The 26,786-nt window shown below is 39.4% G+C and overlaps 1 protein-coding gene across 1 annotated transcript in view; it reads right to left on the bottom strand.

Annotated features, from left to right (window-relative positions):
• Positions 1-26,786, bottom strand: part of HHIP (hedgehog interacting protein) — a gene marked incomplete at both ends in the record, with an annotated part of 89,558 nt that overhangs the window by 14,570 nt on the left and 48,202 nt on the right. The window contains 7 exons of the mRNA XM_079709707.1: positions 3,836-3,917; positions 7,820-7,950; positions 8,905-9,028; positions 11,551-11,672; positions 15,664-15,807; positions 16,648-16,821; positions 17,200-17,351. Of these exons, the coding sequence (XP_079565833.1) occupies positions 3,836-3,917; positions 7,820-7,950; positions 8,905-9,028; positions 11,551-11,672; positions 15,664-15,807; positions 16,648-16,821; positions 17,200-17,351 (929 nt within the window). The remainder of the gene's footprint in view (positions 1-3,835; positions 3,918-7,819; positions 7,951-8,904; positions 9,029-11,550; positions 11,673-15,663; positions 15,808-16,647; positions 16,822-17,199; positions 17,352-26,786) is intronic.

Here is a 26,786-nt window from a genome sequence, read left to right on the forward strand (position 1 = left end):
TTATGAATTCCTGGAGAAATAACCCTGGAAACATTTCCAGGTCAGAAAAGGTCATTTAGTTTAAGTCCATCTGAAACAAAAATTAAAGAATCTTTTTCAATAGTGGGAAAATATTTGTGTTCTATAAAACTAAAGCTTGGAAAATTCAAAATTCTGTTAGAATTCTTTCATCTCCATCCCTCAGGAGCGTTTGTGTGATTCTGAAAAGATTTAACAAAGAGCAAGCCTCTAAGACATGACTTGGATATTCGAAAACTAGGTACTCAGGGCTCTTTAAAACTCCGTGGACACCTTGACCCCAATTCTGAAACTAACACTACCTCAAAAGTTGAGAGATCACCTGAAAATAATTCTTGAATGCATGGAATGAACACCAATGGTACTAAAGAATTGCATATGCTTTAAATACAATATTTACTTATCTTCACAGTGCTCTACAGAAATGAAGCAGAAGCAGGATGATTACCTGTACTTTATTGACAGGTGAAGGAGCACAGTATGGTGACACAATGCAGCATCCACACTAAGGAAGATTCAGAGACAAGACCGTGTGATGGCCTATGCTGCCAGCATAGACTTCCTCATCTTGACAGGCTTCAGATGGCTCTACTAAGTGAGACTGAAATGAGTGTCCAGCTCTTGTCCTCAATGCCTTGACATCTGCTGGCTGAAGGAGCATCCCAGACCAGGGCATGCAGAAGCCAGTACTTGAGGCTTTGGGGGACCCAGCAAAGTGGCCCAGCAAGCTGAATGATTGACTGTACTGATTCGCCTAACTCCACTCTGCCATGAAATGAGACTCTTCCACTTCTGAAGGTATCCCTGTTCTAACAGGGAGGCAAAATTCCTCCCTTTTCTGCTTTTCCTTTAAAAACTCCTGAGTTGGGCTTCCCTGGTGGCGCAGTGGTTGCGAGTCCGCCTGCCGATGCAGGGGACGCGGGTTCGTGCCCCGGTCTGGGAAGATCCCACATGCCGCGGAGCGGCTGGGCCTGTGAGCCATGGCCGCTGAGCCTGCGCATCCGGAGCCTGTGCTCCGCAACGGGAGAGGCCACAGCAGTGAGAAGCCCGCGTACCGCCAAAAAAAAAAAAAAAAAAAAAAAAAAAAACAAAACTCCTGAGTTCTAGTGAAGCCATAGAGAAAGCTGGTTGTATTCTCATAGAATTTTCATTTTTTTGATTGCAAACAATGGCATTTGTGTTTTATAACAGGTTATCTTGCCATCCTTTTCTGAGAAGGATGCCCACCATAAATGATTTTAAACTTATGTAAATGATTATGTAACATATGGTCTGAGACCAGATTGCCCTTACAGACTGAGCTGGTAATGCTGGGACCTCGTCTGCCTTTGTCAAAATGACCAAAGAATATTACATATCGTTTCAAAACTCCCTCATTTTTCTTATATGTGAGTGTGTGTGTGTAGGAAAAAAAGAGAAAAAACATAAATCTTATGGTGTGTAGGAATGTAACTTCTATGATACATAATACAGAATATAAAAATTTTATGATTTGTAGTTATTCTCTTTTAGAGTCATGAGTCAACTGAATGTTTGAAATTCATTCTGAAGACATTATTCTAACAAGTCTGGGGCTCTTTCACAAGAATACAGTTAATCTAAGATTTTAATTTGAGTTAGGTTTTTTGATGTAACAAGAAATGTCTGTGTATTATTTTTTTTCCGTTGATGAGGCTCTTTCTTCAATCTCTCCCTCAAACATTTTAGGAAAACAGTTGTGCTCTGAAGCAGACATCCTGAACACAGCTAGGTTAGTAATTAGCTCGTGTTTCCAAAATAATCCCGTTCACATATACTAAAAAGTGTCTGCTTATATAGAACTTCCACTCATCTGGGCAGAACTACTATAATAACAAACGTTGGCATCCAAATCGAAACAGCATGAGGCTTCCAACAAATGTTTATGAAAACATTTGTTTTCTTATACTCAGTTTAATTTTGAAATGTATGCCTGGGCCTGTGTACAAGGACTGTGTCTCTGGGACTCTGTTAATCCCCCCACCTTCTGAAAACCAAACACACATCTTAACCCTGGCCGCACGCATGACACGACTCACCAGAAACAGGCACCATAATGAGAAGTCAGGCCTTTCAGGTATGTCACTCTGAGACCACCCTATGAGAGGAGGCCCCATGATCACAAAGCCAAGGTCCCTTATGGCAGCCCTGGTAATTAGACACTAATAATGGACTGAAGGTGTAAAATTCACCTCAACTCACCACCAACAGACTAAACAATCCAGAGGAAGAGAGAAACATTTCTGTGAGAAGCAGTGAGAATTAATAACACGACCAGAAAGCTTGCAAAAGCACATCAACTTTGACAAATATAATGGAATAACAATGGCTATTTTGAAACTAATGGCAATAGATCTGAGTGAAATCATAGACCTCATTCTGAATCGTTAGAATGCTATTTTATGAATTAACACTGGTTTGATTTTTGTTCTTAATATTGCCACCTTCAACAATCACCAAAGTGTCTGATATTTTGTTTTTCATTCATTACTTTGCTTCTCACAGAAGAACACTGGTTTCACACTCAAGGAAGAAAAGAACCCTTACAGTGTGTAGATGGGTACTTCTCTTACTGTGAAAGAAAATGTGGACTGTTAAATAGAGAAGGAAAACTGTCATTGTCACTGTGTGATAAGTGGGTGTATCTGATGCCTTCTATCATAGAGAGACCATTTTTGGTCTCTTCTGGTTCTGCAGCACCAATGTCAACCTATATTTTTCTCAGGACAAATAGTGTTTTAGGGTATGGAAAAAGGGCAAAAATCTCCATTTGTTAGTCAGTGAATTTTTCAGAAAAACATACACCATTTATAACCTACAAATATTTTTAAAGTGGAATTAAATGAATGCTCTTAGTAAACTTTTCAGATTATTGGAATTTTTTCTCCTGAAAGGGACTTGAAGTTTGGGAATTTAAATTTGCAAATGGGCTCATGAAGCTAAGTTAGCATAGAAAGCATTAGAAATTCACAGCACGGCGAAGCTAGGGTCTGACCACTACTGGCATTCCACAGTAATCGTATTTGTGAGGATACTGAAGTCCTATAATAATTGTTTCTAAAATTATGGCTAATATCTATTTGACAGTATATAATTTTAGAAGCTTCTGAGAGTTCTGATTTTATCCATGAAGTTAACAACTGACTAATGATGACTCAAGATAATTTGAAAGTTGTGTGTGTGTTGAAGTTGGGTGGGTGGGTAGAGAAGAGCAGGAGAGGGATAATTATATTCTCTAAAGGATTAAAACATTCACATCTTCCTTTTGCTGAAATAAATAACAAAATATTTCTTCAGTTTTCATTTGTTGAGTCACAGAAGCTGTGAGCATCCAGTTATAAAATGAGGCTCCAATGTTGAGCTGCCGAAATAACTTATCCTGATTACCTAACAAAAGTTGTACTAAGCATACTAAGGTCTGCCAGAATGTTCCTGGTTTTCTCGAAAGGGAAGGAGGGTTTATTGCTTCCAACAAGAGAGCGGAAGCCGCTGCCTCATACATCAGGCTCCTCCTCGGACATTTAAGTGAGGACCCTGATTCCACAAATATAATGCTGCTTTCAGATGACAACAAAGATGCCATGAACGTGATCGAAATAAGGCCTTTAAAGTTCAGGGTGTTCAAGTCTAGGCCTCAGAGACTGGAACTGAGGGTCTCTCAGGAGAGCACTTAGCAGATGGACAGGGTGGAAATGTTCATCTTTGTTGAGGGCTAATTGCAATTCCATCACTAATTTGAATGCACTGGAATAACTGAGAGAATATTACCTGACTTAACGGAATATTAAAAAAAACTCACCTTTTGGGATCTACAATTCTGTAGAGTTTTCCATTGTGAGTCTGGGTCATACTTTTACTACTTGATAGGATGTAAACTTCACCTATGAAGAGAGAAATACAATGTTAATTCACAGTATTACAAAGTCTTACCTTCTTTTGCCTAGCAGATTATTATATATATATAATATGTATGTATGTGTATGTAGGTATGTGTATGTATATACATATATTATATATTCATACATCCACAGAAGATCACTTGCCTGAGTGCATGCAAATTCTGATCACTTCTCCCCACATCTCACTATTACTCCAGTGCGAGCAGATATTAATCTCTCACCTGGAAGATGGCAACAGCCTCCTAACTGATCTCCCTGCTCCTACTCTTATTCTTCTATGTTTATTCTCAACATACCAGCCACAGGGATTCCTTAAAAGGCAAGTTAGATCATATAAATTGGATCACACTCCTCTGTTTCAATACCCTCCAATGGCACCTAATCTCTCTCCCAGCAAAGGTAAGTCCTGACAGTGGCCGACAATGTTCCCCCTTACTGCTCTGACCCCATCTGCAATGTTTCTAGCCTCACCTCCTGACTTTGGACATGCAAGGCAGGTTCCTGTCCCAGCCTCCTGTCTCAGGCCCCTGGTGTCCCAGGCTCCTCCCGCCTCAGCATCTGTCCCAGGTCCTATCTCAGGCTCCTGTCAGTAGACCACCACTAGATGCATTGTTCCCCTTTCAGGTCTGTGCTTAGATATCATCTTTCTTGACTGTTCTATTTAAAAGTACACTTGTCCCAACTCCTAGCCATCTCTATCCCTCTTTACAACTAGATTTTTCCTCCTAAGCACTTATTACCAACTAATGTACTATATATATATATATATATATTTTTTTTTGTTGTTGTTGTTGTTGTTGTTGTTTTTGTTTTGTTTTTTTTGCAGTATGCGGGCCTCTCACTGTTGTGGTCTCTCCTGTTGCGGAGCACAGGCTCCGGATGCGCAGGCTCAGCGGCCATGGCTCACGGGCCCAGCCGCTCCATGGCATGTGGGATCCTCCCGGACCGGGGCATGAATCCGTGTCCCCTGCATTGGCAGGCGGACTCTCAACCACTGCGCCACCAGGGAAGCCCTACAATATATTTTTTTTAAATTATTTTTATTGTCCTCCTTTAGGATGTAAATTTCATGAAAACAGTTCAGATTGTTACCTCTTTATCTGCTCCTGTATCCCCAACTCCTAGAGCAGAGCTTTGCACAGAATAGGTGCTCAATAAATAGTTGTAGAATGAGTGTGGAATGGCAAGTTTTATCTTGATTTATTCCACCCAAGATTCAAAGGTTTGGTTACCAAGTTGTTACTGTTAATTGATAATTTGAGGCCAGATGGCATTGGGTACTCCTTTTTAATATTTAGCTTTTTAAACAAAATATATTAAAATAAATAGCTGGGGGGAGAGAGAGAGAGAGACCCTTGTGCTCAATCCCAGCTCCATGTCTCTGATTCCTGACGCCAGGCTGTGTTCCTGAAAATGAACTACAACAGAAGGAGTACCCTCTTAGGAGAGAACCGCTCTCGTTTATTACCACTCCTTCCATATAATTCAATATATAGAACTGATCACATGAATAGGGAATTAGAAGCTGTATTTATGATTATATGTTTATAAGGCTTTAAACTTTATATTTGGTTCTTATTCATGAAATAGGTCTTGATTTAGTCTATATTTCTCTTTTCTACTTTATTATTGTGTATTAAGCACACCCTACTGCTTTCTCACTTCTGGGAAGGATGTTATGGGATTTACATTAAAAACACAGACACAACAGAAAAAATAAAAATGACGTTAAAAGGCAAAGGAATGTAAGTAAAAAAAATCATATTTATTTCAAGTACTTTATGTAGTTTACCACATTTAGTCCTTACAACAAACCCATCCTAATTTTATAGTTAAAAACACACACACACACATAGAAAAAATACTCTCAACACTTTTTGTTTCAAAAAATGAAAGCTCTAACTCACTTTCTTATATGGCTCTTAATTAAAAACCAAAGAGTTTTGCATTAAAGAGTGAAAGTATATTTATTTTTAATTATGAAATATACACTATGTTGTGGCTTTTGGACAGTAAGAACTGTATATGCTTCATTTCTTGGTTCTCCTCCCAACACTGTATTAAGTGTGGACAGATATTTGGATATTTTAATGGGGGTGACGCTAATAGCATGAATGATGGTGAGTCACTGGCAGTAAGGTCTGGGGAAATCAAAATGATTCTAAATACTCATCTCTAACTCTGCCACAAACAATGTGACCCTAATTTATATTTTAAAATCAGAGTTTGCCAATGACGTTTAAATTACAATTACAGAAGATTTAAGCTAGAAAAGGTATCCTTCTGGTTCATTTGAATGGAGTAGGAGAATTTCAAGGGAAAATTAAATGCAAGATGCTTTCAATGCTAGAACAAGAAAAAGATAGATTGGACTTCTCTTCTTTGAATCCTTATATTCCTGCAGCTTTGAAATCTGTGTGCTGTGTTTCAGGAAACTTGTCTGAGTCCCTTGGTAACCTAAGTGAATGGCATGGATGTATTTCTGAAGAATTCTCTGTTTGATGTAGGAAAACCAAATCTGCGTGTTTAGAGTAAATAATTCTGATTTAGGGACTTCCCTGGTGGCGCAGTGGTTAAGAATCTGCCTGCCAGTGCAGGAGACACGAGTTCGATCCCTGGTCCAGGAATATCCCACATGCCACGGAGCTACTAAGCCTGTGCACCACAACTACTGAGCCTGAGCTCTAGAGCCCGCAAGCCACAACTACTGAGCCTGCGAGCCTAGAGCCCACGCTCTGCAACAGGAGAAGCCACCGCAATGAGAAGCCTGCACACCGCAATGAAGAGTAGCCCCTGCTCGCCACAACTAGAGAAAGCCCGCATGCAGTAACAAAGACCCAACACAGCCAAAAATATAAATAAATAAATAAATTTATTTAAAAAGTTAAAAAAATATTAATAATTCTGATATAGATAGAAGCACAACTTTTCTTAATATCTAGAAATTTATCCCCAAGGCTAAAGGAGCATGGTAGCCATAGTTTGTTTAGATATTATTCTTTAAAGGGAATCATTATGAAAACTACATTTATCTCTGAAATTTAAAATTGGTAGCATTTCACCCTTTGATTGGTAACATTCCAATATCAACTTCTTTTTGCTTGTTAAGCTGCATACATTTTGATAACATACCAACAAATAAATTGTATGTTATCCTGGAGATTATCAATGAGAAGATAATTTCCATTCTGTTGGAAAGCAGATCTACAAAGTCAGATTATCTTGCACAAATTTCATGCCTCAATGGGCAAAACAATAAGGGATAAAGTGAGATTCAGGGGCTTCCCTGGTGGCACAGTGGTTGAGAGTCCGCCTGCCGATGCAGGGGACACGGGTTCGTGGCCTGGTCAGGGAGGATCCCACATGCCACGGAGCAGTTGGGCCCGTGAGCCATGGCCGCTGGGCCTGTGCATCCGGAGCCTGTGCTCTGCAACGGGAGAGGCCACAGCAGTGAGAGGCCCGCGTACCACAAAAAAAAAAAAAAAAAAAAAAAGTGAGATTCAGATTACAACAAATTTTAATTTATTCCAAGAGACATGGATAAGTGCAAAGGTTCAGATAGAGAATATAAACAAATGACTTAGCTGCATCAAAAATATCAGTAGACATTTAAAATTTTCTCTGTCTTCAATACTCAAAAATTCTCTTTTGTTCCTGACTCCCATTTTTCTGCTTTATTACTTTCATATTTCTGGGGGGGAGGAATATGATTTAAAGACCCCCAGAGAAAGTTTATTGGAAGAGAATACTGAATTGGTCATCTTTGCTGTAGGTTACATTTCCAACAAATGGAGGATGAGATTGTTATACTTATTTTTCAGAGCAGAACAGAGCCTCTTGGGCAAAGATTGAGAATGAAACAACAGAAATAGTTTGTACAGTACCTAATTCGTCTTCTCCAAATCCCAAAATGTGACCTGAAAAGTAACCTCTACAGGAACCACCGTTGCCAAGACAGAGTGGTTTTTCTTGCCATTGCTTGGTCACAGGACTTTGCTGGAGGGTTAAGAAATTCCTACAACAAAACATACCAGAAACCTACGATGAAAATATGCTTTTGCCTAAAAAACACAATAAAATGTTTAAAATAAAACTCATAATAAATAATTGTTGTGCCACAGACCTGGCTTCTAAAGGGAAAAATAATATAGCCCATAATGTGTGTGAATATGCCGAAATTCCCATGTGAAGAGAAAGTACTTAAGATAATATTTTGTTTGGAGGCGGGGTACTAAAAGTACCTGAGTCTGAGAAAAGCCCTCCCCTTCATCCAGAGAATGATACTTCCTCTCCAGGACTAGATTCCATGCTGTGCTATTAATCAGAGAGAGGGATGGGGGAAGATCATGGGGTCAGTACTCTTTTTTTAGTTCCTTTCAGCGACCAAGCATATCAGCTCTGCCATATGCCTGAATGCCAGTGACTTGGGGAACAAGATTCTTATTTTGGGTTTCATCATAGAGTTTCTTATAATTATCCACAATGTGACCTCTGAACTTTAGGCTAAAATTTAATTTTGTAGCATTCCTATGAATAGAGACAAATTAAGGTCTGTTGCCAAAAGTCCCAAAAGTTTGGCAAAAGCAAAACTTCTTAGCCTTCCAGATAATTTTTAAAATATTTATACAACTCACGTAAAACCACAGTTTTCAATTTACTCATGATCATAGTAAATTTATGTTAAGGATGAAGGGAAGACTCTAAATAATATGAAATGTCTATCTGAAGACCTCTCTGCTCTTAAAAATTATTTTATGAATTTGATCAAGTATGTTTAAAAAGCATCTTTTAGGAAGTTCTTGAATTATCCCACCAAACATGGTGGAACTAAAAGTAATTAATAATATTTATGTGTGTCCCACACCTGATTTCCAAAGGGAGGCAATCATTTGAATATTTTATGATGGTTTGCCCAATAATAAATGGATATGTCATTTGATCTATCAAACTGTGGTATCAGGAAACCTACCCATTACGATCTCCAAACACGTAGCTTCCATAGAGTCTTTCCGACTGGCAGCCTCGGTAAACAAACCCACCAACCAAAGGACCATTACTGAATGGCTTGAATTCTAAAAGTGATGGCTCACTTTCTGGAAATAAAAAAACATAACATTAGATCAAATGAAACGTATTTTCATAAAGGAAAAGTAATGTAGGCCACACCACAATTATTACTGTAATTTAACTCTGAAATGTGTTCCATGTTGCATAAGATGGATCCTTGTTGTAGATATTTAGTGAAAATAATTACCCCTTTTGCTTAAATATAATGTAATTAAATATAATGTAAAGGGCTTCCACGCATAGCAGAATGAAATAAAAATGCTCTGCAAATGCTTGTTGTTATTATAACTGCCAAGACGTATAAAATTTTCAGTGGCATTAGAATCTGGATATTTTGCAAAATCATGGACTTTAGAACTAAAATACTTAATTTTTTTAATATTGAATTTTTTGTAGAAATGCTTTTGCATATGCCTACTAAACTGAGCCAGACCTCTCAAATTTTATAAAATGTTTAAGTGTTCAAGCTTTAAAGAAAATAAAGGTATGGTACATAGAAGGTCTTCAAAACCACATTTGTTGCATATTTTAAAACACTGTCACTTACTCAAGTAATATCTTCATTTAAAATGTTTTAAGAGTTTTGTTTATAGAGTCATGTGGTTAGCAAAGTCTATTTCAGTCATTCCTTCAGAATTACATGTGGATAGACATGTATCTCGGTCTTTCCAGGCATGTCATTATGTACTTGAATACAGGGATGCCAGTTGCAATGGAAAAGATAAAGTCAGCTGCAAATTAATCTGAAAATTGCTTATTACATACTTAAATAAGTCATTATCAACAGGAAGTATTTTAGGCAAAAGCTTCTGTGGAAAGACAGTAATTCTAAAGTCCTTCCCCCTCCCCATGTGATTATGGTGAATACGATATTATAAAAAGTAGAACAGATATGTTTTTAAAAAACAGGATACTGAGAGGCAGCGTAACTGAAAGACTAAGGTCATGAACTCTGGAGTCAGGTTCAAATCCAGATCCTGTCACTTTACGTGGTGTGAGAGTCAACCTTTCTGTGTCTCAGTTCCCTCATTTGTACAATGTGGCCAATAAGAGTGCCTACCGGGCCTCCCTGGTGGCGCAGTGGTTGAGAGTCCGCCTGCCGATGCAGGGGATATGGGTTCGTGCCCCGGTCTGGGAGGATCCCATATGCCGCGGAGCGGCTGGGCCCGTGAGCCATGGCTGCTGAGCCTGCGCATCCGGAGCCTGTGCTCCGCAACGGGAGAGGCCACAACAGTGAGAGGCCCGTGTAGCACAAAAAAAAAAAAAAAAAAAAAAAAAAAGAGTGCCTACCACATAGGGTTTCTCTGTAAATGAAATGAGTGAAGTTTGCAAAGTGCTTACTGCAGGAGCTGGCAGGTAGTAAGCGTTGTGGATGTGGCTATTTGGGTTTTTTTTCCTGATTTATCGAGGTACAGTTAACAAATAAAATTATATATGTATGTGCATATATATATGTGTGTGTGTGTGTGTATATATATATATATATATATATATATATATATATATACACACATTGTAAAAGGATTCTGTGGCTGTGTGTTTAATACATAAATGTAAGGCCATCAATATTATAACCAGTTTCAGCTGAACCCCAATTAATGTGATTGCAGAATTTAATCTACAAATATAACCAAAATTCCCACAAGCTAGTGACTCATTAGATTTTTTTTTCTAACCACATTATTCTTTGGCTTGGCTTTTATAAGATGCACACACACATACATGAATACCTGAAAAAAAATAAAGTAAAATAACTGAATACCACATGAACCAACACAGCTGCTTCATTCCTGGTACTAAGTAAATAACCATATTGAATGAATAAATAGAAGAAGCAATCAATTTAACAATCTTCATCTACTATATTCCCTGAATCATAATCATATTTGATACATGGTTTCCTCTAAAAGGAGCATATACAAAAACACTGAAAAATATTAACTTTATATTTTAATATGTATCTCTAAATACTCTAGTAATCATGCTATTAAAAATAAGATCTAAACATTCCATCTTCATGACTTGGGTAAGTAAGTCATGTTTTTATAAGTCTATTACTTTGTTTTCTCTAAAATAAACACCTTTAAAAAATACATTCTTATTTGAAACACTTATAATTTTCCTAATTGCTGAGACTCGTATGTTGGGTATTGAGAAATTTCTTACCTTCAGCACTTGTTTTTTTCCTCTGTATATAAGATGTTAAGACAAGTTCTCCCTTATATATTAAATAAATAGAAGGTATTCATCTCAATTCTCAGATGAGCAAAATATAAACTGCTAACTTTTGAAGGTCCATTAAATTTTTGGACCTACAGAGCACCATTCAATCCATGGGAAAGGTAATTACCCACATGGAACCCCTAGAGCTTGTAAGAGTCACTGGACCTTTAAAAAGTGAGCAATTGATGCCCTCATGATGGTTAGGCCAGTATTCTGATGCTTTCCCAAATGCTCATTTTGCAGAAATCCTTTTCTCTTCAATTAATATATTAAAATAAAACAAAGCCCAAACTAAAGCCAAATCAACAAATTATGCTCTACTTACCATAATCTTTTCCCTTAATTATCTGTAGGATTCTGGCTGATGATCTGTTCTTTCCATTGGAGTCTGAGCAAAGTATTGTTAAATTGATGTTTATGTCAGTGGGGTGTCGATCCACAGCACATCTGCGACAAAATGGGGGTGATACTCATGAATTCCAACCGGGGTATCTTCTAAGCTCAGACCAGAGATTCCTGACATAGGAATCCTTTGTGGGCTGGCAAGGATCCTATGGGCGATTTAGTTTGGAACCTCTAAAAACCACCGAAGGAAACATCCTGTTTGCTGACTCTGCTGAAGTTTAATGATCTCTGGAGTACATTTCTTAATTTCTCTTGGTATCTACCTCCATTATGAATGTGCACACTGACTCAGAACATTTGTGAGTCTGTTGTTAAGGAATAGCACATGTGTAATACACTGGTAGAGTATAAGAGTAAGAATGGGGGCACCATCAATTCACATCTGCAACACGTGCTACAGAACACTTGGTCCCCAACTTAATGATGACTCAGCTTTATGATGCTGTGGAAGCAGTACACATTCAGTAGAAACCATACTTCCAATTGTGAATGTTCATCTTTTCCTGGGCTAATGACGTGGTACCATACTCTCTCGTGACGCTGGGCAGTGGCAGCTGCAGCTCCCGGTCAGCCACTCCATCACGAGGGGAAACAACGATACACTGACACCAATTCCACATCCCTGCAACCATTCTGCTTTCCACTTTCAGTACAGTACTCAATAAATGACATGAGATATTCAACATCCAATAGGCTCTGTGTTAGAAGATTGTGCCCAACTGTAGGCCGGTGTGAGTGTTCTGATCACGTTTAAGGTGGGCTAGACTAAGCTATGAGGCTCGGTAGGTGAGGACAATTAAGTGCATTTTCGACTTAACGGTATTTTCAACTGATAATGGCTTCATCGGGACTTAACCCCATCATAAGTCACGGATAACCTGTAATAGTTATAGTACTGGTTTTGTGTTTCTTACATAGAATCACTACGTTCTAAAGTGCGGGCTGCTCTAATGAAGGAAAGCATGCACTCCAATTCAAGGAATAAAATAAAGCTGATCCCCACAACGACTGAGGTCTTTCACATGGACTCTGACTTTGTGTTCACGCCCCCAATCTGGGGCCAGAATATTTCTGTGACTTAAGCCACTGACTGTAAAGTCCATGGGAACAGGAACCACTTCCGACCTCTTTATCCCTGTATTTCTACTCCTTAGTTCAAACCCAGGAATATAAGAGGGGCTCAATATTTGTTGAATGTTTAAGTCAATGAGTGACTAGGTATGGGGAGTTTGGGTTGGGGGAAGAATGAAGTTGGATAACATTTTTGAAGTTCTCACAAATTTGGAAAACAGTCTTGCACTGTTTTTAGGTTTCCCAAGCTTGGCATTATTGACATTTGGGGCCAGATATTTCTCTCTTTTGTGGGGGAAGAGGGGTTTGTTCTGAGCACTACAGGATATTTAGCGGCATCTCTGACCTCCATACACTCGATGGCAGTAACATGATCTCCTCCTTCCAATTTGTGAAAACCAAAAATGCTTCTAGATATTGCCAAATGTCCTCTGGGGGCAAAATCATCCCATTGAGAATCATTGTTTTAGGCCAATAAAATACACTAATGACAAAAACAAATTCATTGGGGCTATTAAATAAATTACAAAATTAAAATAAAAATCTGAGAGTAGATTCTGGGGCTTAAGAGACATAAGAGTCACATGCAGCAGTTATTTAAGCAACAACAACAGTGAAACAAAACCTGTTGGCTCCAAATGATCCTATTCATAGTAGCCTGACCTGCCAAAGGTGGGTTAGTGGTTCTGTGGCCGCAGTCACTTTCTTGTCCTCATTAATTCAAAGATTCGCAGAATACAACGTCTGGCAGGGATCCTGACACAGACCTGCTGTGACTTAAGGTGGAACCAAGTCCATACAGGGTGAGAAATTTTTCCTGTACTGCTTTTTTTTTTTTGTGGTACGCGGGCCTCTCACTGTTGTGGCCTCTCCCGTTGCGGAGCACAGGCTCCGGACGCGCAGGCTCAGAGGCCATGGCTCACGGGCCCAGCTGCTCCGCGGCATGTGGGATCTTCCCGGACCAGGGCACGAACCCGTGTCCCCTGCATCGGCAGGCAGACTCTCAACCACTGCGCCACCAGGGAAGCCCCTGTACTGCTTTTCTTTTGAAAATGGAGAAACTCTGACCAAAAAAGCTTTGTGTTTCTAACAAAGAAAGAGCAAAGAGACCTTTGGCCAGGTCTCCCAAAGGTGGACTTGCTGGAGACCATGAGGTCTAGCTCTGACTGAATATCAAATCCACCAAGAACCACTTGGCCTTTTTAACCTTTAGTCTCATATAAAAAAAGAGCGCAGACAGTGAAACTTCTCAGTATGATACTATAAGGGTGGATCCATGTCATTATACATGTGTCCAAACCCATAGGATGTACAACCCTAGGAGGGAACCCTATGTAAACTATGGTCTTTGAGTGGTAATGATGTGTCAGTGTAGGGTCATCAATTGTAACAAATGGTCCACTTGGGTGGGGGAGGCTGTGTATGTGAGGAGGCAGGGAAATCTCTGTGCTTTCTGCTCCATTTTGCTGTGAACTGAAGACTGATCTAAAGATTCAAGTCTTTAAAAAAAGGCAGGGGGAGGTTCCTGATGCCAGCTACCTCAGAGTGGTGGCTGACAGTTATCAATCAGATGATGGGCACATGATACGTGGTTTGCTACTCTGCGCCAAGGTGCTTAATAAAAGCCAGCTTTACTTTTAGCCAATAATGATTTTAGTTTCCTTTCTGCTTTATTAAATCCTCCTTTGCTTGAAATACTCTTGGAGGGAGGCAGACCGTTCAGCCCTCTATCACGGGAAGAGGTAAGACTCCACAGCACAGGCATCCTGCCGCACGTAAGGGCTGTAAGGCACCTCGCCCTGTGTTTTCACACTGAGGGTCGGGACCCCCTGGGAAGGTTACATGAAGGCTCCAGTGGGATTGTGGTGACTCAGGCTGCTTGACTTCAAAGTGCTGCTTTGTGGTGGTATCTGCCGGTTCTGAGCTCTAGGAATGGAATGTGACAGTTTCATCCACTTCCTGAACCCACCTTAAGTAGTCCCTGTCGCCCAGATTTTAAGATCTGCTGAGATGCCAAAAAGGAAATGAACTGTAGACTTGGACTTTGATGGAAGGGAGATGAAGAGCAGGAGGGATTATAAAAAGAAAAAGTTCGAGAAATACTCACCTTGCATGTAGTGCACACTCAATAAATATTAAATAGCGATAATAACTAGTAAATGAATAAATGTGGTCAGATACCCCTTAGTATGAATAACAGACCACAGATTTGATAAAGCTTTCATCATAGAATTGTTATATTACAATTCTTAGCATTTTTCAAGTATACCCCAAATGTCTCATTCTACATTCTTCTTAGCGGTCCTTTCTTTATGGCTCATTGTAGTAAACAGTCAATCTGAATCCCTTCAGTATTTGTAATTTCTTTCAAGTAAAAAAATGTTAACATGTAGCTCAATTCCTTCCAAATGACACCGTGTCATCATCGGTTAAGTGAAGCTATGATAATAAGAACCATAATTTATTTAAAATCCATCACGTGTGTCAGATACTCTATTGGATTCTTCACGTACAGATCTGTATTTAATCATTACAGCATCCTTGCAAGGTGGCTATTACCATCCTCATTTAATGTATTTATAAGGAAATTAACATTTAGAGCGGTTTAAGGAGACCAAGTTTATCATCTGAATAATATTGTCTGAATTGCTCAGATTAAAGTCTTCATCATGACACCTGTCCACCAGTGTTTATCCAATAATAACTCTCCAAAATGTTAAGGCGATATTTCTCTGTGAACTTGTCCTCTGCCTTGTCTAATCTGCCTTCTCCATCTGCTTCACACATTAATAGAAGAAAGAGGGCAAAATACTGGGTAAGATAATGAACCGGTGTAATTTTAGAGGCATAACCTTGGATACCACTCTTGGCTGCTCCGCGCCCGGAAACCCTCTTTCTTTCCCCACTTTGTGAATCCCGACCCTGCTGTAGGGCAGGAGAGAGGACGGGCTTGTGTCCTCACCTGCCTGGATCGTGGAGGCCGTGGGCAAACACTTCCGGGGGCTGGTTGGTGCTGTTGAAGTGCGGGTTGCTCTTGGGTATGGAATAAGGCACGTGGCACATGGCAGTATCCACGTCCAGACGGAGCACGGAACCTGTGAAGTCGCTGAGGAATCGGAGGACAACGTAAGTGCTTTCCGTTTTTGTTACGTATTGCGCCTGCACTCAGTGCTGGGAAGTTGCCCTACGGCTACAAAACCACCCCCCGCCCCCCCTTTGACACAAAATTATTAAAGTTCCAAATTCCATATCGTGGGAAATGAAACCAGGGGCAGTTTGGCTTCAGACACGTGGCAGCACCGAGACAGCTCGACGGTGGCTGAAGCCTGCAGCATTGGTGGTGCGCTGCTTTTGGCATCCGTCCTCTAAAATGATTTTTTTTTTTTTTTTTTTTTTTTTTGCCAAACCACATATTTAACGTCCCCCAGGAAGCTCTGCTGGACAATGTTGGTCCATTAGGTAGAGTGTCGAAGGCAGCAGGGATGTGCAGGGCAACTACTGCACAAACCCCACAGCAGAAACTCGTTTCAGGACATCTCAGTAGAGCGACTTTCAAAAATATTATAACAGCATATTTATTTGAATTCCTCTTCATTTTTTTTTTTTTTAATGTGTTACGCAGGCCTCTCACTGCTGTGGCCTCTCCCGTTGCGGAGCACAGGCTCTGGACGCGCAGGCTCAGCGGCCATGGCTCACGAGCCCAGCCGCTCCGTGGCATGTGGGATCTTCCCGGACCGGGGCACGAACCCGTGTCCCCTGCATCGGCAGGCGGACTCTCAACCACTGCGCCACCAGGGAAGCCCCCTCTCCATGTTTTAAATGCAGATGCTGATAATAAAATTTGAATATTTAACCGAGGTGATATAATTCAAAGACATAAGTGATATAACTCACTGAAAACATTTTACCATCAAGGGGCATCTGTTTCTTTGTTTTATTTTTTTACCTTAACCCATCCATTTCTTCCATATCATCCAGAGTGATCATCCCATCACCGAGGATGATGTACAGAAAGCTGTCAGGACCGAAGAGCAGCTGTCCTCCCAGATGCTTTCTGTGGAGTTCTGCGACTTCAAGAAATACTCTGGCTGTTCTCAAATCCACTTGATGGGGATTTTTTCTAGGTGGTGGGGAGGAAACAAACCATGATTGGGGAGGATGTAAGGTGAACCCACAGAAAGTAAATAGGGCACAAAGGGGGAAGCAAACACGTAGCATGTAAATAAGCAAACATACTGAAACTGTAGCCAATAAAAATTACTGAAAAATGACGTTAGTCTCTAGGCTTCCGAAGTGGCATTTAAGTTGAAAGAGAATTGTGGAAAAGTGCCAAAGCTACCATTTTTTGCAATTTTCCTTAAAGACACACACAGGATTTTAAGCCAGATGGAGATTGGGGTTTAATGATTGCCACCTGATGGTTAATTATTTGTAACTTCTAAACAAAAAATTATAAAGAGATAATGAGAAAATAAGATTAAATGTCTTTTAGTGGTACCTGGATACTGTGTATTCCACAACTCTGAGAATATGGTCATGAGGCCCCATAGCCCACCGTTCTTGGTTGGTGGTATAAGACACATAGAGCTTTCCATTTTTCTTGTAATTGGGATGGAATGCAAGGCTTAGCAGTCCTCTTTCATCTCCTCCCTGCAGTCAAATGAAAAACACAAAGAATTGTGAAGTTAATTATGTTCTTTATTGTGTTTCAACTGGAACCCCCAAAAGAGTCTCTTTCTTTCTCCTGGATAATCTTTGCCCAAACTCTTTTCTTTTCTTCCTTGCGTACTGCACAAAAAGGATTATAAAACATTTCACTTTGCGGAACTCTTTAAGGGTTAGAACAAGACAATTGTCTTGTGTGGTTATCTATACGCAGGACCCTTACACCACTTTTGTCAAGTGATTTGTGTATGTAATCTGGGGAAGCTAGGAAGACAAGTTTAAGTGCTGTGAAGAATTCTTTGCTGGGTTACTAGGTTGCTTGTAGTTCACAGAAGACAAATAAAAAGGTTCATAATCAGCAGTGACTTCTAATCCAAGTCTCCAAAACCTAAAACACAGTGTGGGCTGCCAACTCCCACTGTCTTGGCAATCTGTTTAGAAAACAGTTAAATTGCTTGTGTAATATGTAAACCTTTGTTTTACCCTGGAGGCATCTACATCAGTTGTCACAACCGTGGTGGTCTGTTCATCATAGCTAGGTAATAAGCAGCCTTGGCCTCTCTACATCGAAATGAGGTATTTTTACATATATCCCTTTGCTGCCTAGAGTTTTTTTCCTTATAGAAAAATGGAGAAATGAAAGGAGAGCTAAAAGCCAGGGCTGGGATGGGGGTGGGAGAAATCCTAGAGAGGAAAGGAGACACTAGGAAATAAAAGAAAAATCCCAAACAACCTTCTTTTGTTATTGTATGAATGTCAAGAATTGTATACATTAGGCATGCCAAATGCTGTAACAATTAAAACATCATCGTGTGCTTAAATAGAAAGGCATTTTATCTTTATTTTCTGCTAATTCAGCTCGATGAAACTCAATATGGTCTTAGCATTTGTTTTATCCCACAAGTAGTCTAGGAATTTCTATAATGAAATCAAAGTATCTAAAATTATCTAGATCAGAGACTTCAAGTTCAGATTCTGGTGAGCCAGGGAGCACTTCCTCTGTACTCTGCTGAGTTATGCACAACGGCGAAAAACGTGGCAGAAATTGAATGTTGCGACTGCCGTTAGGACATCACCTTATACACGCTGTTTCATTCAACAGCACAACATTCTTATGGCAAAAAGCTGTAAGTTACTCCTTAGAAGTGTTAGAGGGAAAAAAGTCTCTAATGCTGCCATTTCTTCACAAGGCTGTGCTCAATCACGGAAGCGCTCTCTGCCTCTGTCCCCCAGGATAGCATGTGTTACTAACAAAGCACAGAACTGTTTGTAGTTTGTGTGCTCCAAGGATTTGTGAATTTAAAGCTTTAGGCATAAAAGTTCACTTTTAATAAACACCGTTTGTTTTATTTCCCAGATTAGAGAAAAACTGCTTTCAGAGGTATGCCATCCAAAGCGGAAAACATCCAAACTTTAAGAGCGTGTAAATAATAAAGTGGATGCAAATATCCCAGACCTACCAAATTATTATTCAAATGTCAAAAAAGGCAGCCTCTGCATTTGCTTATCACGATATGATTAATTTTAAGCACAAGAACAAGCTCGCAGAAGGGTAAGTCTCTATGACTAGGATTTATGAATGAGCCTTGGTTTTTTGGGTTATCTTGTTATGATGATTTTAATACTGACTCAACATTGCTGTTTTTCTTCTTATATCTTCAGCAAATAAACATCTCTTGCCTTTCTTATGAGATATTGAAAACAGGGATGTGTAACTAAGATTCGATTGTAGAAAAGCCACTGCACATGTAAACCTCCTTGATAGATGTATAAGGAGGCCTAGGGGGGGATTTAGTTTGTGATTAATTCCTCTCCGCATATATTTCCCTCTAAAGCTGTGAATGCAGGGTAAGTACTGCAAACCCACTTCACAAATGTTTGCGTTCCACTATAAGAAGCTTTTGTTGAAAGTAGTTCTTTTGTAGTTTTTAATCAAATCATCTGAAAGACTACTTGAGCTGGCTAGCAACATAGTTTAAAACTGTGCTTGTTGCTTTTTGGGAATTAGGAACATAGAATTCATGCACTGTAGAGAGACAGATGGGAAAAGAGATTGAAATAAATCCACAAGTGATAGAAGACAGTCGTTTACGTTAAAGATTCACCTATCACACGAATGAATTTAGAGGGGCATCACTGACTTTTATTAAAGGGCCAAATATGGAAACAGAATGAGACAACTGAATGACAAGAATATAAATCAAAAAAGTCATTTTAAAATGTCCTGAATTTTTCAGGTTATAGGATTTACATTTGTGTAATCATTACATGTGATTTCATTTTTTTAAAGTCAACTTCCAGGTGTGAAGTAGTGTTCTGGGTGGTTTAGAAACATGACTAATGACTCAAATCATTTCAGAGAAATACTCACTTTCATAGCTATATTGGTGAAAAAATTTAACATTCTATGTAAATATCCTAGAGTGTCTCTCGAAACTAGCTTTTAAAATTATCTCGTATAACACAACTCTTAAATGCTCAGAGATTGGGAAGGAAGGATATATGACTGCTGTCAGGAGATTTAGCTTGAATTAGCCTGCAGAGTTATGCTGTCCATTTAAAGTATGTTACTGACAAATCATAAAGATGGAGAAGTATGTCCAAAATGTTTTCCTTAGTCATGTGAGAAGCAGCAATGTGTCCAAATATTCACATTATACTTTGTACTTTGTTACTAATACCGATAGCTTTGTGTACACATCATGCTTCTGGGAGTATACATCACTGCCTGAACCAAATGGGCAACAAGTAATTTACAAGCAATACTTTAGAGTTTCCTCCGTTTGGGTAAAGCTTTTTTTCTTTTTTTTTTCAAAAGAAGGTTTAACTTTGGACCAGGGTCAGAGGCCATAATGCCAGAACCACTACTAGATTTGAGGCTTCCAGACCCTCTGTGGTTGCTTCAACCATAGTCTTCACTGGCACATTGCCGCCTGACAGCCTGAGTGTTGCCCCTGGAGTCAGGATTGGACCAGCAGCCCAGCTCTCCCAGGCTCAGCAGAAAGCCCTTGTGTCAATGTTAGACTGTCTTCTTATTCCTTCCCATCCTTTCCCCTCATTATGTGTAGCTTTATGGATTTGAAACCATGCCCTCCTTCCAGAAATGTCAAATTACTGAATTGTTTCTGCTGAGCATTTGGGGAGAATGAACCTCTAGTGAATTTAATTCGTTCAGCCAACCTGTCTTAAAAAGGAGACAGACACATTTGTAGAATGGCAAATGGAAGATCCGCGGTGTGGGGAGCCACACCTTTCAAAAAGACACTGACTTCTGACATCATACTTTTGAAAACTGTTAACCCAATGTCCAAAGTGTTGTCTTTAGTCATGTGAGAAGCAGCAATGTGTCCAAATATTCACATTATACTTTGTACTTCATTACTAATACCGATAGCTTTGTGTGCACATCGTGCTTCTGGGAGTGTATTTCACTGCCTGAACCAAATGGGCAACAAGTAATTTACAAGCAATACTTTAGGGTTTCCTCTGTTTGCCTAATGCTTTTTTTCTTTTTTTTTTCAAGCTCACTGACTGAAGCCTCAACCAAGCATCATCGTAGGCTACCATGAGCCCCTGTCTTCCCCATGCTCAGTCCTCTCAATACCACATCAACTTCTGGACAGCCCCTCACCAAGCACCAATGACTCCTCAAAATCAGGTAGCTGAATGATTTGAAAATAATGTCCCTATACACTTTGGAACCTTGAGATTAACCCATGTTTCAGAGTAAATCAAAAAACCCTCCTTAGAGACTTTTAATAAGTAGTTAACTGCCGTTCTAATTCTCATTCAGCTCTCAGGAACAATTTCACAGGGTCAGCAGAAAAGAGACAAAAACCCAAAACAAAGAGTATTGATGACTTTCACGTAAGTACAAGATCAGATCTAGTCCTATAGTTTTGAGATAAACTCTTCCCTGGTGAACACATGGAAGTTCTAACCAATTGACTACGAATATTCCTCTTTGAAGAAAATGAAGCATCTATTGAAAAACACAGAGAATCATAAGGTGGTTCTAACAAGAAGTATGTTTTTCTTTTTTAAGAGAAATTGTGGGGCATGGCCTTTCATTATGATATTTTAAAGAAAACACCCCGGTGTGTTCATACTTTCAATGTGGTTAAAGTTAATTTTTTTCTGACTTCCAACTTCTTTAAAATTTGCCTTAATATATATACATTTTCATTCCTGTGCCTTCATATTTCATATTTGGCAATTGACTTGTGTATTCTAGGAAACAGGACTGGGCAGCACTGAGCTGGGAGCATCATTTCTCATTTTTCCATAGTTTGCTAGGTTACCCTTTGGCAAGTGACTGGCTTCAAGTTCAGTGATCTATACAACAGCCTTATGGTATAGAGAAAGCAAGGAAACATAGATTAAAGTAAATAATGCACTGCTAAATTAAAGATATTCCTTGTTACCCCCTTGTCAAAACAATTGTGTATTTAACATTCATTCGAAAAAAATATATATATATACACACACACACACATATATATATATATATATATATTTTTTTTTTTTTTGCGGTATGTGGGCCTCTCACTGTTGTGGCCTCTCCCATTGCGGAGCACAGGCTCCGGACGCGCAGGCTCAGTGGCCATGGCTCACGGGCCCAGCCGCTCCATGGCATGTGGGATCTTCCCGGACCGGGACACGAACCTGTGTCCCCTGCATCAGCAGGCGGACTCTCAACCACTGCGCCACCAGGGAAGCCCATTTGACAAATATTTATTGAATACCTACTAGGTGTTAGGCATTGTACTTGGCACCAGGGATAAGACAATCAGTGAGAACCAATTCCTGCCTTCCAGGAACTTACCCATGGAAGCAGATAACAAAGTGAGTTTCAGTTGTTTCATTCCTCCCATAACTTCTTTATGATCCTGATTTAGGGTGAGGGTATTTAAACAGTGCTACACTATTAGAAATATGTATGGCCCAAACACAAGTATTAAGGAGAGTAAATACCTACTCTGGGTAACGTCTGACACAGTATCACTGAGGTTTCTCCACTCTAAAACTTGGTAAGAAAAAGAAAAAAAATCTTGGTTTTATAACAGATAAATTATTAATTATCATTTATTAATTGTCATTTACACATCTATGTTTCTCTGGCACACTCTCAGGAAACGAACAAGGGGACTTGGAGACCAATGTGGGCCCCTCCTCATGCAAACCTGTGCTTCTTAGACTGGAATCTTTTGCTGTTTAGAAATGACAAATAGGTTTGTTTGAGAATTATTAGCTCAGCTAGAATAGCAGGTGTATTGGTTTTCTCTTGCTGCTATAAAAATCACCATGAACTTAGTGGCTCGAAACGATCCAAATATATTATTTTAAAATTTGTAAGTTAGAATCAAACATGGGTCTTACTGGGCTAAAATAAATGTGTTTGCAGGGCTGTGTTTCTATCTGGAGGCTCTAGGGGAGAATCCATTTCCTGTCCCTTCCAGCTTCTAGAAGCCATCTGGCACTCCTTGGTTGATGTCCTCCTCCCTCCATCTTCAAAGCCAATAACAGCAGGATGAATCCTTCTCATACCTCATCACTTTGACCTCTGCTCCCCCTTCCACTTTTAAGAATTTGTGATGACTTTGAACCCACCCAGATAATTCAGTATAATCTTAATTCCAGTGCAACCTCAATTCCCCGTTGTCATGTAAAGTAACATATTCACAGGTTCTGGAGATTAGGATGAGGACATCTTTGGGGGAGGGGCATTTCCTGCCTACCACATGGCTATTTTAATCTATTTTTTAAAAGGATCCAAAGCATTGATGACTTGAGCCATCTTGGCCATGCCCTGCTGTGAGCACCCTGAAACAGGAGGCTGGTGAAATTCACCTGTACATTCACAGAGAGAGATACCTAAGGAGAGCGCTTTCACAGCAAGCGCTCTCCCTCAGCTGTGAGTATTGCAAGAACAACCAACACCCTTCAGAGTGAAGTGAAAGCACTTTTCAGAATGGAGGAGGAGAAGGCAGAGACCATCTGTTAACATGTGGGTATAGATGAATTCCGTCAAGAGCAAAACTCCTGTGTTAATCACAGGACGCAAAGAAGGTAAAATTCAATGTGGCCAAACCATTTCCATGCAATGGAGGATTTTAAACTCACTAAAACTGTGTTATTTTGCTTTGTTCATAAGTTTTGGAACACACTGTAGGGGATTCATTTCTCCAACAACTCCTGGAAAAGATGAGAAGCATTGCTTTTCAATAATTCCAAAAGTCTAATTTGGTCTCAGAAAGTTGTCAATCCCCTGAGGCCCCTGACTTAGTTTATGGGAGGGACTGCATGATGTGGTCTGTGCTATACCAAAAAATGTACTTGGTCTTTGGCCCTGGATCTTGGCACAGAGCTCCTAAAACCATTGGAATTTCCTGAGTGAAAGGAGTGTCTTTTGTACTTCATAATGAGCCCTGTCAACCTTACCTGAGTTTATGCTAATGAAGGGACTCTTGGTGGGCCCCCAGATAGCTTCAGAATGGGTGATGGTAGCCAGAGGAACCAAAAAATGTGATTGAAGGATTGGAACTTTCAGTCCTACCCACCAACCTCCAGGGAGGGGTGACGGACCGGAGGTTGAATTCAATCATCAATAGCCATGATTTCATCAATCATAGCGGCCTAAGAAGCCTCCATAAAACCTTAAACAATGGAGTCTGGAGAGCTCCCACGTTGGTCAACACATTGAGGTGCCGGAGGGCGTGGAAGTGCTGGAGGTGCCCAGAGAGGGCATGGAAGCTCCATGTCCCCCTAACTCCCATACCTTGCCCTGTGCATCTCTTCCATCCAACTGCTCCAGAGTTATAGCTTTTATAACAAACCTGTAATAGTAAGTAAAGCAGTTTGCTGAGTTCTGTGAGTCTTTCTATGAGTTATTGAGCCTGACGGGGAGATTGTGGGAAGCAGAAATGTGGGTAGCGTGGGCACCCCGTTTGTAGCTGGTACCTGTAAGGGAGACAGTCTTGTAGGACTGAGTCCATAATCTGTGGAGTCTGGGCTAACTCCAGATAGTGTCAGAATTGAACTGTGGTTGGACACCCAGTTGGTACTGGAGAATTGGTTGATGTGAGGAAAACAAAACAAAACAAAACACCTCTGTCATTTGGTGTCATAAAACACTCCAGAAAAAATCCAAGAGGTTCTTTAGCCCATCCTCCTTTCTAGGGAGAAGGAGGTCATGGTCAACTCTATCGAAGAAGTTGAAGCTAGACTTGGAATAATTTGGTAGTCTTCCTGCCATACAAATTTTACTTTGGAAATGAACATTTTTATAAAATATCTTGTGCCATTTTATTACTCACTCTTTTGGCTTTTCTTACCTTCACTGTTCTCTGAGCATGAAACCAGCCACAATATACTGAGGACCTATCACTCATAGTACTAATTCTCCCCTTTTCTTTAACATTTCCTCTATTTTTCCACATTTGACTTTTCTTTTAAGTAAGTCTGTAACTTATTCTAATTACTCTTTTGGTTTCCTGATAACTGAACGCTCTTCACGGCATTGTCTTGTCTCTTTAAGGCCTCTTCTCTGCTTAATTGTATTTATCCACTGTTCTAGTTCTTTAGGAAAGTATTTATAATTTTCAAATGCTGGCAGGACCCATGCTTACCTCGACCGTACCCACCTGACAAAGAGGTCTGTCCTGATTCAAATGAATTTGGAGAGCTGCTAGGAGATACCCAGCAATTCAGAGCTTTTAGGAAGTGTTTTATGGGGTGTATAACTTCTGGTATGCAGCAATTGGTCCATGTTAAATCTACATTTAGGATTGTACAATTTATCTTCTGAAGGTAGCAAATGCAAAAACAGACTAGAAAAGTACAAATGAGAGGACAAAAGACATCCTAGATGGAGACCGGCTATCTCAAAGTCACAGTACCCTCTTCAACAATTCTCTTCCCCACTCTTTTCAAGCATAAACAAAATAAATCAGTCACATAGGGTTTAAGTTATGACCTACACAGAGGGAAGATACTAGAAGCGGTTACTTTCTAGAATTTACAGCTTCCCAGCTGCTTCTTATTCCAGGTACTAATATTCTTTTGACATCTCATGCCTATGGGAAAAAAGTATACACACATTCAGTTACATATGTAAAAACTGTTATGGTCACAATAATTTATGTATGGGTGTACATGATTTATTTTATACAAACTTTATATTTGTCAAATTGAATCAACATTCATGTTTCTATTTTTCCCTAAGCTTTTTACCATTTGAACTGTGATATTTGATACAGGAGGGAACATTAGAGAATGGATCGACTTGTCCCTCCTTTTACATTGTTCCAGGCAGCAGATAGCTGCTGTAGAACCTTTAATATATGCTGTCCAATGAATCCAATATGGTATCAGGGAATGGCTTGAGCACTAAGGACTATTTGGCTCAATATATGTCAAGTGTTAATAATATCTGTCATGTCCCAAAGTTCAGTTCTCCAAAACATCTTCTCTAAAAGAAAACAATGTTTCAATAAAACTAAACAGTGTGGAACATCTATTTGAAATGATTACAAAATACTAAAGCTACAAAAAGTATAATAAACTCTTCTTAAGAACAAAATCCTAAACCAGTTTGCAAGGCAGAAATAGAGACACAGATGTAGAGAACAAACGTATGGACACCAAGGGGGGAAAGCGGGGTTGGGGGGTGGTGGTGGTGGGATGAATTGGGAGATTGGGATTGACATAGATACACTAATATGCATAAAATGGATAACTAATAAGAACCTACTGTATAAAACAATAAATAAAATTCAAAACAAAAACAAAATCCTAGCACTAAGCACTTTTCTGAGGAAGGAAATGTATAGAGACATTGGCAACACTTAAAGAAAGCAAAGCTCTTATGCTGTATGTTTAGGGTACCTGAAAACAAATTAACAAAAGTTTGACAAAAACTACAAGAATGTTCATGAAATTAAAAATGAATTAAAATGATAACTTAAAAAGACTGTAGCTACCTTAAACTCTTCTATTGCATCCTACAGGTTTAATACTTGCTGGACCTTAGATTTTTAAAAGTACACATTTCCTGTATAAAACAGGGTATTCAAATATCTTGTAATAAACTAAAATGGAAAATACTCTGAAAAATATTATATATAGAGATATAAAAATTATATGTATATAACTGAATCACTTTGCTGTATACCTTAAGCTAACACTATATTGTAAATCAACTACACTTCAAATAAATAAATAAATTTAAAAACACACATTTTTAGACTGAATTATAAATGAGTAAAATATTGGGCAGCTACATTATTAGTCACAGCAAAATGTCAGATATGTAAATTAGGAACTAGACCAATTCTCCACTAGACTGTAAGCTTCTTAAAGGCAGGGACTTCCTCTTGGTATTTCTAGTGCCTTACAAAGTAAGACAAAGTGTCTTACAGT

This window comes from Hyperoodon ampullatus (genome assembly GCF_949752795.1).
Source record: "Hyperoodon ampullatus genome assembly, chromosome: 1".
In the NCBI taxonomy this organism is placed as follows: Eukaryota; Metazoa; Chordata; class Mammalia; order Artiodactyla; family Ziphiidae; genus Hyperoodon; species Hyperoodon ampullatus.